Genomic DNA, 12,148 nt, shown 5'->3' on the forward strand with positions numbered 1-12,148 from the left:
GAAATCGTTCTAATATGCTGATTTGATGATGATAAAGAAGTTGAAAATGGTTGTGCTGCTTAACATTTTTGTAAACAAACTTTAATAAACAAAGTTATTTAAAAAAAAAAAATTTGTAACATTATAAATGTCTTACTGTCTTTTTAGTAGTGTGTCTTTGCTGATTAAAAGTATTATTTTAAAAATGCAATCAACCCAAACTGATTGCCTGTGGTTTCATCACTTAGGATCGGCTCTTGGCGAGGATTGAGAAGTCACTCAAATGACATGGTATAATATGCAGATTCTGTGCACTCAGTTTTTCCTCTGTCTTTGCAGGTGAAGTCAGAAGTAAGACGACTGAAGGGGATCCCTGCCCTCGTGTCCATGCTGGATAACCCAAAGAAGGAGGTTCATTATGCTGCATGCGGAGCGCTCAAGAACATCTCATACGGACGAGATCCAGATAACAAGATAGCCATCAAGAACTGTGACGGAATTCCCGCGCTAGTGCGGCAACTGAGGAAGACGAGAGATCAGGACCTTACCGACTCCATAACAGGTACGCAGTGTTTATCGCTAGAAATCAAGATTATAAAGTTATTTTTATGCTATTAAAGTCACAGTGCAACAGAAATAGCGGCAGATCTTTTCTTCCATGTTGTGACATACATCAGTGAAGCAGATCATCAAAAAAGGAAAAATGTACGGCAGGAACTTGGTTTTATACATCGGTTGTTGATTGGATGGAGGCAGATCTGAATGCGATCTTGCGGTCAGTTGTAAGAAAGGGGCAGCGTTTAAGCGGACTAAATGACTGGAAAATCTGCCATACGTCACCAGAGAGAAGTCTGTCGTTTCACTTACCTTTTTGATTTAAAAATTACAAGCTCAAAATGTAGAGAAATTGATAAACTGGTAATTAATATGCATTTAAAAAATGGGGCGAATTTGCAATTTTCTTGGTTATTTTTAATATTGTATATTCAACATTTTCAAGCATATTTGAATGTAAAAACAGTTGGGCAACAGTTTTTCAGAACTGATTCCATTTTTAGCTGATAGACAGTTTATGCCTCTTGTTGAGTTCACATTTTTAAGCATGCAAAACCAGCCTATTTATACAGGACTAGTTCCATCAGCCCACCCACCAGTCAGAAAATAACTCAAATAAATGTTGTACATATATACTACTAATTAATTCTTGAGCGATGATGCATTAAATTGGTCAAAAGTGACAGTAAAGACATAAAGGTTACAAAAGTTTATTTTTTAAATAATTGCTGTTCTTTAGACCAGTAATTGAATCCTGAAAAAATTAATTTAAAGCAGCACAACGGTTTTCAACATTGATAAGAAATATTTCTTGAACAACAATTCAGCATATTAGAATGATTTCTGAGGGATCATGTGACACTGAAGACTTGAGTAATGGCTGCTGAAAATTCAGCTTTGCAATCACATGAATAAATTACATTTTAAAATATATTCAAATAAAACAGTTTTTTTTTGTAATAATTCACAATATTAATGTTTTTACAGTATTTTTTTTTTATCAAATGAATGCTAACTTGAGCATAAGTGACATTTCAAAAACATGAAAAATGTTGGCTGATGGCTCATCCTCTCTCAGGCACGCTGTGGAACCTCTCATCTCATGACTCTGTAAAGATGGAGATCGTGGACCACGCGCTGCATGCCCTGTCTGATGAGGTGATGGTTCCTCACTCGGGCTGGGAGCGGGGGAACGAAGGGGGAGAGGAGAGCTGCAAACCCAGACACTTGGAGTGGGAGACCGCACTCACTAACACCACCGGCTGCTTGAGGTACGTTAGATTAATGCATTTGGCAGATGCTTTTATCTAAAGTGCTTTACAGTGAATTCAAGGTATACATTTTTCAGGCTGAGAATCAAAAGCAGTTAAGCCAGAGGAACACGGAGAGATGGGTGGTGGAACGGATTAGCATGTGTTGAGAAGGGACAGTTTTATGATTCAGATTAATGAAAGACATTAAAGGGAGGGGTGTGCCTCAGTGCTGCTAAAGAATTCCGGTCAAGAAAGTTTGTGTGTGTGTGAGGAAACTGCATTTTATATGGAAGAAAGGAAGGAAGTGCAAAGGAAATGCTCTGAATTGTGTTTGCGAGCAAGAACCTCTGAGGCTGTGAAAGAACCAGGACAGAGTTTGGACAAAAGAGAGAAATGTGATCTTTGAATCCACTTATTTCCCTTGAGTGCTTCTCTTTGAGAGTGTCCCTCACTTCTCCCACTCGCCTATTAGGCTTTTAGAAAGCACTCGGTTCAGTCGGAGGAATGGTTTTACACCGTGATTACATTTAAGTAGAGCTAACGGTGTGTCTTTTTAATCCTTACTTTCTCATCCACAGCTTTTCAGATGCCATCTGTATACACTTGCTAAATATGTTTTAGGTGATGACCTGAAGCTATAACTTTCTGTGCATGCCAAACATTACTAAACATTAAACAGGCTGTGTCCTAATTAGTTGCATGACGTTTCGCTCTCAGGAATGTGAGCTCGGAGCGGAGCGAGGCCAGGAGGAAGCTGAGGGAGTGCTCTGGACTGGTCGACTCTCTCATGTACATTGTACAGTCACAGATCAACTGTAAAGATGTGGACAACAAGGTAACAGCTGAACTTTGACCATTGGGGTTTTGAAAACTGCACTTTCGTTCACTGCTCTTTTATGAAGGGGAAGCACAGGAGTACAGTGTTTTAGGGAAGAGCAAAGGGGGAAGAAAGCATTGTTGGTCATTTTTATTATTGCATATTGAATATTTTGTCATATTTGAATGCACTGTTATAATTAGGTATTTAGAGCTAGTTCCCCTTTTTGGACGTTAGACAATTTTATTATTTTTTTTTTTTTAGAAAGGAAAAATAACTAACTAACATTAATGGTGTCATTACTGTTGAAGGGTTTGCACTTATTCTTTAAGATTTGTGCTGCTAGTTGTGCTCAAATGACAAAGCATCGTTAAAGATTAGGAATTATAAAGTGCAAATGGAATCTGTAAATTCTGGATTTTACCCTTTAGTTAGTAGGATCAGCCTCCGCTCTTTTATCAACGATAAAAAAAATTGGTATTTGGCATTGGTAGTTGTTGTCTTTCATTCTTGTACACTGTCTATTATTTAATCATGTTTATTATGTCTGTGTGCAGCTGATTGAGAACAGCGTGTGTCTGCTGAGGAATCTGTCCTATCAGGTCCATCGGGAGATACCAGGCTGTGAGCGCTATCAGGAGACGACTCCTGTCAATCAGGGCCCCGCCCCTTCCCAAAAGGGCGGCTGCTTCAGCTCCCGAAAGGGCAAAGGTGCGTGCCTTATTAATTTAAAGAAAAACACAGGCACTGGCTGTGGGCCGTAACCAATTAAGATAAGTTAACTTGCTTATCTTTACATTCCAGTGCATAATCTCAGTGTTGTGTAAACCACTAAGATGCCGTGTCTATTCCTTGTCTTAATCATAGTACACACTTCGAAGTCTGTTAAGCTTGTAAGTTTGATATGTGCCAGATCAAGTTTGTTTACACAAGAAGGAGATGCAACGTGCATGATTTTCATACGAGTGTGTGCTTCGTTGGTTTGTTCCTGAATAATTGTTGGGTGGCTGGGGCACTATTGCAATTTTTTTTTTTTTATGCCAAAACAGTCCTTTCCTCTCATTTTCTTCTGTATCTGTCTCTTCCTTCAATCCGTACATCTTTTTATCCTGTAACAGACGAGTGGTTTTCCAAAGGTAAGCTTTTCTCTCTTTTTATTGTTTTTTTTTCTTTCCTTTTTTTTTTTTTATACAAAGTAAAGGCTTTGCTTTGCTTTCATGGGAATCACTTACATTTTTTTTCACCTCATTGTAACCCATTATTAAACCTGTTATAGGTCAAAGTTCAGAAAATGGATCTGAAATGGGAAACTCGGATAATGTTTTAGGGGAAAATAATGTCTGTCTTATCCTATTTCACATTCGTTTTATGAGCTGCACTACTTTTGTAACATAAGAAAGCATTTTAAGGGGACCAGTCACACAAATAAGGTTTTTATTGATCTGAAGGAAATCGATGTGGAATCATTAACTAGTATCCGATTATGTCGCTGGACACTAAACTCTATGGCTCAGTTTTAAAGCCTAGTAAGCTGCCCTAGTAAGCATCCAGGCTATCATGGTCAAATGGCTTTTACCACAAATATACAACTGAGCTGTCTGTTCTTAGAAAACTGGGAAATGAGGGATGAGATTCCTCCCAAAAATATTTTCAGTAGTCTTTTACATACGATTTTTTTTAGTATTATTATTGTGTCACTGTGGCCTTTAAAAATGCTTTCAGCATTTAAAACATTTCACTAGTAACCACCAGAGGGTACCACAACACAGCATTTCTGATCGATCCATTCTTCACAAACCTTCACTGTTAATCTTCAATCATATAGATTTATTAAAAGATTACTCTTGATTTTTTTTTTTTTAAACTTGCACTTTGTCACCACTCTATAATGTCATATACTAGCCCATTTTAAAGGCTCCAATATACCTGAGTCAGTTCTTTTTTTTGTTTTTGTTGTTTACTTACGTTGTTTACGGCTTAAAAAGCCATTTGTAATACCTTTGAAGTGGTATACTGTTAGTGAACATTTAGATGAATATGTAAATAAATGCTGCACTGTTTCCTCTCAATGACAAAAACGCACAAAAAAAAATGACAAAAGCATATGATCATAGTGAAATGGAAATGTTTGCACCAGCTCTGTAATGCGACAATCCAGTCATATCATTTATTTATATAGCAAAAAACAGTGTCAGTGTCTCTTTCAGTTAAAATGATAGTTTCTACTACAAGAAGCTCTTAAGTGTTAATTTTTTTTACTCATGTCTAACCTTGAAGAAATGACCATGAAGAAGACTTAAAGAAGGTGGAGCCCCAGAGCACACCTATCTGTTGCGTAATCGCCACGCACCAAGTGGTAGTTCGAAAGTGTTCGTTTTGGCCTGATTTAGTTCGAAATTACATCACACAAGTTCGTTCTTTGATTTCTCTCGATGTAAACTGGGGCTTGAAGTCATCCGTCATTAAATCACATCTCTAAGGGGTTTTCCTCGGAGAATAAATGTAGCCTGTGTTATAACTTTGTCTGAAAGAAAAAGTCTTTGTCTAAAGAAAATCCCCATTTTAAGTGTTTGGAGAAGGTTTTCTTCAGACTTATGCTTCTAAATTGTCTCAAATTACATCACTACTATTAAACAGCGGATAAGATTTCTGTGTGTCACTTTATCTCTATTTTGCTTGTTGCTCATGCCGTCTGCTTTGTTCAGGAAAAAAAGAGGATGATGGAACTTCAGATACGATTGACATTCCAAAGAGAAGCACACCAGCCAAAGGTACAAAGGTTTTGATGGCTCTGAATACTTACACTGATAGTTTCGCTTTGCCTCGTATTGTAGTTAAATACTAGATTAAATACAGTGTAATGATTTGTGTTTTGTAGGTTATGAATTGCTGTTCCAGCCAGAGGTTGTGCGTGTGTACACTTCTCTCCTGAAAGAGAGCAAGAACCTGTCGGTTCTTGAAGCCGCCGCGGGGGCTGTGCAGAACCTGTGTGCAGGCCGTTGGACTGTGAGTACCCAGTCGTTCTGAAACGTTCAGCATTTTTGTGTGTAGTTAAAATACTGCTATTGCGGTCCAGAGCGTATTAGACTCATTCAACATTAAAGGGGTCATATTGTTCATTTACATAAAAGCTTGATTTACTCTGGTGACCTACTCCAACTCTCAGATCTCAAAATTAATTTTCCAGTCCAAAAACAAAAAAAACAAGGTTTTATGGAAATTGAGCTACAAAAATTATTCATTCAAAACCTCTAACTTTTTTTTTTTTTTTTTTTTTTACATTTTAATGAAACAAATATTTTGCCACAAAAAAAACTTGAACTTCATAAGTGGACATCAGGGGAAAAGTAAATGAAAGTATAATTTAACCTCTTTTGAAATATATAAGCCATATTTAATTCTTGATTCTGTTTGGCTGACACATTCCAAGGGTATTGATTTAATCTTGAATATACACACCCAGGTGATCAGTTTGAATAATTTATATGATCCATAGGGCTGGGCAATTACCTGAAATTGTTTCAGTAACAATTTTGGCTTTCAAAATTTATGGAAACAAGTCAATCAAAATAAAACAATTATATATATATATATATATATGCGTGTGTGTGTAATTAGTTTTTTTGTTTTTTTTAGGGTTTTTCAGTTCAGTTGTATTTAAAGTTAAAAGAAATCCTGTGTTAAAAAGATGAATAAATTTGTGATGTTTCCAAAGTCACTGAGTTAAATAATTGTGATCGCAATACCGACCAAATTACTTGATTTATTGTAATTTTATTTTTTTTTATTAAATAATCGAGCAGCTCCAGTCTATCATGATGTATTCCTTAGTTAATATTTGTTTGATTAGGTTCATCAGGAGGTAAAATCTGACAGTTTCATCAGTACTACTTACTCCTTATCTTTCCAGTATGGGCGGTACATCAGAGCAATGGTGAGACAGGAGCATGGCCTGCCGATGATGACGGAGCTGTTGTCTCATGGGAATGACCGTGTGGTCAGAGCCATGTCTGGAGCTCTGAGAAACCTGGCCATTGACGCTCGTAACCGTGAGCTGCTAGGTATGTGAGCAAATGATGTTTGTTTGTGTCAGCCTTCGTATTTATGTCCATTCAGTGTTATTCACATTAAATTAGCCGTATCTGTACAGTCCCAATGAATGAATCCCAGTGTATTTTACTCTGCCTCTCTCTGTGTAGGGAAGCATGCAGTGCCTAACTTGGTGGCCAATCTGCCCGGCGGTGGTCAGAGTCAGCCTGTGCGCACGCTCTCAGAGGAGACGGTGGTGTCTGTTCTCAGCACAATGGTGGAGGTGGTCGGCTCCAGCGTGGATGCGGCCAAAACCCTGCGCAGCTCCCAGGGCATCGAGAGACTGGTGCTCATCAACAAAGACAGGTATGTTTAAGTGATTTTTAATAACTAGCTGGTCACATTATAGGAACCTGGAAGAGGAAAAAGTATTTTAACTGTGAATGACAATCATCTGTATTTTCCCCTTATAGCAACCGTTCAGATCGGGAGGCGCGTGGTGCTGGGCTGGTGCTGCAGATCGTGTGGGGCTTCAAGGAGCTCCGCCGCACACTGGAGAAAGACGGCTGGAAAAAAACAGACTTCATGGTGAACCTTAACCCTCCTAACAACACCCGGAGCAACGGGGGATACGAGGACAGCACCCTGCCACTAATAGACAGGGGTAAGAACACAACACATTCCCGCTGGATGCTCTTTAGTGCGTTCACGCAACAAACAGGTGTTTATCGGCTGTATGGACATGCAGCATACATCTCAGTGTTTCTGTGATCTGACTTTGTTTGGGTCTCTTTGTTAGGGGGCAAACAGGACAGAGACATGATTCCTCTTAATGACATGGGACCAGGTATAAAACACATACTTTATTCTCAAACTTTAATGCTTATACACAAGGTCTAAAATGAACTTTCAACCACATTTTCCAGTGGTTTTAGTTTTTGCAATTCTTTTCATTTGTATCTTTTTGCTTCAGTATGCACTTTAAAATTAAATTGATTATAAAATGTTACATATAAAGTGTAAAATGTAATAAATATCATGTGCATCAACATTGGGGTTGGTAAAAAAAATTATGTCTTTAAAGTCTCTTATGCTAACCAAGAATGCATTTATTTGATCAAAAATGCAGTAAAAAACGTAATATCGTGAAATATTGTACAATTTAAAATAACCATTTTCTATTTGAATATATTTTAGAATGTAATTTATTCCTGTGATGGCAAAGCTGAATTTTCAGCATCATTACTCCAGTCTTCAGTGGCACATGATCCTTCAGAACTCATTCTAATATGCTGGCTTATTTTTTCTTGGGATGAATGTATAAAATTCAAAAGCACAAAAATTATATGTAAAAGAAGTAAAGACAGTTTTAAATGGTCACTTTTGATCTTTGCTGAATAAAAGTATCACTTTCTTGGGAAAACAAAAAAGTATTTCCCCAACTATGTGTGTGTGAGATCAGTGACACATGCTTTTTATCTGTGGTGGCAGATGCTTACTCTACGCTAGACCAGAGAGGACGGAGAAACACTTTAGACGACACTCTGGATCGCTCTGACAGAGAGGCACCTCAGGTAAAACAAACCTGCAAGGGAACATCCACTCCTGTGCAGTTACACACAACAAACAACTTGTTCTCACTAAACTTCCTTCACAAGCATTTCAGCACACTAGACATCCTGAAACCTACACACTGCACAACCTGAAACTTATTAACCTTCTGTGATTTCACTAATAATACTAAGAAGGTTTCTCTCATTCCCCTCTCCTTCTATTATCACTCACCTCTTCTTGGATGCCTTTCCCTTTCTTTTATCCTCTGTCAATCTCTCTTTCTCTTTGACTCTCAGGGAGGAATGTATGGGGAGAGGCGGGGCTCTTTACCTCTGTTGGACTCTTATGATGGTTAGGCCACTCCCCCTCCCCCCCACTCAGTGCATGAGCACGCATGGTATGTGTGTCCACCTTCTGCATGGCCTTCATGTGTATATTTAAGTGTATGTGTGCCTCTGTGTATTTGTGGTCCTAACCCTCATTAACAGTATTTTGCTATTCTGTACTTGAGTGGAAATGGTTTTACTAATTTTTGTAAATCTTGTCCAGTGTTGGGGAAGCTTCTTTAAATTTGGAGGAGCTTGTAGTTGGGAATCTACCGTTTCACAGTCAAGCTACAGCTACTTAAAAGTAGTTAGATATACAAGCTGCTTACTAAAATAATTTATTTATTCAAATATAATTTTATAGTGAAATTTTACAAATGGAGCCATATTATAAAAACAACTAATACACTTTAAATTTTATATATAGTCATTTGTTTTTGATGTTTTGCAGTGAAATATTGACTAAAGTCTAGGTAACATGGACTCCAATTATAATTTATTTTTCAACGTTTCTTTAAATTTTTACAATTAGAGCCATATTTATCAGGTGCAAAAACAATGATGTCATGTAGGATGACCGCTTTAATTGTAAAAATTAAAATACATTTAATTTGTTTGAATTTAAAGCTGAATTTCAGCTTTTTCATTTGCTATTAATCTGCTTTAATTTGTAACAAATTTACAGTGAACAACTGAAGGAGAAAAAAAAACAAAACTGAAAAGTCAATATTTCACCGCAAAAAATACCATATAAAATGGACTCAAATTATTAGTATTTTTAAATGTATTCTTGTATTAGATTTTTCATTTGAGCTCTTTTTATCTTGTGCAAAAAAAAGGATGCCAAATAGGATGACCGCTTTAAATTGAACAGTCAAAAACAAATGACTGAAAAAGTCAATATTTAAAAAGTATGTACATTTTAATATTACATTGTTTACGTAAAATATATATATATATATATATATATATATTCAGAAAACAGCTCATTCAATGTGCCATTAGTAGCACTGCCACTTTTCAGTTAGTTTCTCCCCAACACTGATCTCTTCCTCTCATGTGTCCTCTTTGGTCACATGACTGATGTTTTAGCGGTTGTATCCGTCATCACTTTGCCATATAAAATGGGTGATGTAATGTTTGTGTAATGCGCACAAATTCCCATCGCAACTGACACATTACTGATTCGTTTTCCTTTGTTATTAGTAAACCTAATGTAAGAGAGTACCACGCTTGACCTTCACGTCTCATCCTATTTCTGTCCACAGAAAAACTGATCGTGTGCATCACCCGCCGTGAGTTTCCTCCTCCTGCCTACTGTCCCTGCTGAGCCTCTGATCAGTTCTCATCACTTATGGGACCATAGCCACTAATTGCAACGACCCTTCAGTAGTTTTCAACATTCTCATGTTGTCACTCTCCTGCTCTCATTGAGATCAATGTGATTGCAAACAGCCACTACTTAAAATGGACTCAATGAATTCCTTTCTCGATCTTGGTCCATGCCACTGTTTTTCATGTCAAATAATAGAAACACTAGGGACTACAAACTCTATTTAGTCACATCCCCATCTTATCGAGCTTTATAAATAATTTCTTCTTTTTTTTTTTTGGCTTATGCATCTATTAGAACACAAGTATAGTATGGCGTTGGTGTTTTGATTATTTTGCTTCATCCTGCTTTGTGGTTCACATTGGAAAAAATGTAATGCCAAATTGCATCAGTCATATGTGGCCTGCAGAAAATAATGTATATAGACTTTCTCAGTAAGTTTTATGTCTCGTTGGTGCATTGCAATGGGCATGAGGCCTTTTTTTTTTTGTTTTTTTTTGGTCATTGTCTTCTAAAAGCACTAGACGACCACCAATTCCCCTTTAGTTATCCATCTGTGGTTTTTTGGATGGTCTCGTGGAGTGTTCAGTCTCTAGGAAGGGTTTGTTGTGAAAGCGTTGATGAAGCATTAGAGAAGAGGCAGAGGGATATTTGATTGGGAGAATTTTTTATTTTTTTTTAAACCAGTAGCATTCAAGAAAGTTCTCTAGTGGTAGGTGAGTATAGTTTTGTTCTTTGGGACTCCTTACGTTGTGAAATTTGCAAAGCATTCCATTGAGCGGTTTTGCGAATATTTTTTTTATTTCTTTCTTTCCTCCCTTTGTTTTGGTGTTTTGTTTTGAAATTGTCACTGACAACAGTTAGTTTCTTTGTGGAAACTCAAAAGTAACTTGCCCTTCATTCTTAATAAATACAAGAAAATAGCCACAGAAGAGAAGATAAAAAAAAAACCTATTAACTTTGAGACAAATTGTAGCTCTGGTCTTAGATCAGTGCTCCTACTTTTCAGTACTTTGTGAATTTGCCCTGCTGGTGGACCCAGTTTGTGCATTTTCATTTTTGTCTGAATATAAATGAATGTGTAAATATGACCGTCTCACAGATCCACTCTGCATACTTGGAGTGCCTCGCTTGCTCAACGCGTCGTGTGAGTGTGTGTTCATAATAAGCGGTGAACAGGGACGTTCGACCACCCTTCTGCCTCTTGGTTTCAGTGCCTGTCTGTTTAGAGAGTGAACGAGTGTACATTTGAGGATGTATATGCATTGTTTTCCTTTTTTTCTTTGAGATCCATAAGTACAGTGCTTGTTTCTTAGACTGCATATTCAAAATGCACAGTAAGTCTGTTGTAGATATTTACTGAATGGAAACTAGCACTAGGGGTCAATGGATTTATTATTTTTAAGATTAATTTTTTTCCCCCAATGCCTTTTTAATTCCGTCTGCCAATCCACAATCTAATCCTTCGCGACACTACAGTTCGTAAAGGAAAGGTTGGCTGTTGACTAAATGGATGTGAGCCAGAAGTCCGAGTCCTGATGCAGGAGGCTGTTCACAAGTTCGAGGAATCGATCGATTGTTCGATGTTGGAGGCAGATAAATGAATCTTTTAATTACAAAAAATTGCATCTCTTTCAGGCAGGATTTAGCCAGATATTGATTCTTGCTTGATGAGAAAATAAGATAGGTAAAATAAAAGCACATTTAACTATATATACCAGAGAATATTTGTTAATTTTAATTATATTTTTTTTCTTGGTTTTTGTCCTGTTGCTCTTTTTTCTATATTTTATGATTGGGGCTGATTTTGTTTTTCTGGGATGTTGTGGGTGAATGCATATGCAATCAGTTTTATTTTTTAAATAAATGCATTTACGGTTTATATCTTTTAATTAAAGACGAAAGGAAAAATTCTTTGTCATGTGCTGTCAGTTGACATGTTTCTGCAACACTAACATGTGGATCTTGATTCATAATTCCTGTATTTCAACACTTTACCTTTGGTCTTAAACATTGCACCTTTTCTCTCATGGATTGAACATGTAACTTAGCAATACTGTTATTGTTTTTTTTTTTAAATAAAAGAATGATTTTTTTTCCAAGGTTCAGACAGTGAGTTTTTGTGTGATTTCACATGGTGTTTTTAGCACATTGAATACATTTGTTTAAATTTTCTTTTTTAAAGTTTGACATTAAGAAATTTGATAAATCTATTTCAACACCTTATGGAGTTTAGCTGCTTACTGGGAAATATAGTTGGTGCACATGATATTATTGAATTGATTCAACTTAAGTATTTCTA

The 12,148-nt window shown here is 36.9% G+C and overlaps 1 protein-coding gene across 6 annotated transcripts in view; it reads left to right on the top strand.

The window, feature by feature from the left end:
• LOC107556814 (catenin delta-1) overlaps positions 1–11,944 on the top strand; it is a 37,951-nt gene extending 26,007 nt beyond the window's left edge. For 4 of the 6 annotated variants that reach the window (XM_016240036.1, XM_016240037.1, XM_016240040.1 and 1 more), the window contains 14 exons: positions 319–541; positions 1,613–1,805; positions 2,505–2,622; positions 3,162–3,315; positions 3,723–3,740; positions 5,310–5,375; positions 5,483–5,610; positions 6,515–6,665; positions 6,804–6,999; positions 7,107–7,297; positions 7,433–7,480; positions 8,125–8,207; positions 8,484–8,584; positions 9,782–11,944. In XM_016240036.1, the coding sequence (XP_016095522.1) occupies positions 319–541; positions 1,613–1,805; positions 2,505–2,622; positions 3,162–3,315; positions 3,723–3,740; positions 5,310–5,375; positions 5,483–5,610; positions 6,515–6,665; positions 6,804–6,999; positions 7,107–7,297; positions 7,433–7,480; positions 8,125–8,207; positions 8,484–8,543 (1,629 nt within the window). In that variant the 3' untranslated portion in view covers positions 8,544–8,584; positions 9,782–11,944. The remainder of the gene's footprint in view (positions 1–318; positions 542–1,612; positions 1,806–2,504; positions 2,623–3,161; positions 3,316–3,722; positions 3,741–5,309; positions 5,376–5,482; positions 5,611–6,514; positions 6,666–6,803; positions 7,000–7,106; positions 7,298–7,432; positions 7,481–8,124; positions 8,208–8,483; positions 8,585–9,781) is intronic. The other 2 variants (XM_016240038.1, XM_016240039.1) reach the window with 2 other exon arrangements.
• The last annotated feature ends 204 nt before the right edge of the window (positions 11,945–12,148 follow it).

Source organism: Sinocyclocheilus grahami, unplaced genomic scaffold (assembly GCF_001515645.1).
Source record: "Sinocyclocheilus grahami isolate Dianchi unplaced genomic scaffold, SAMN03320097.WGS_v1.1 scaffold579.1, whole genome shotgun sequence".
Lineage (NCBI taxonomy): Eukaryota > Metazoa > Chordata > Actinopteri > Cypriniformes > Cyprinidae > Sinocyclocheilus > Sinocyclocheilus grahami.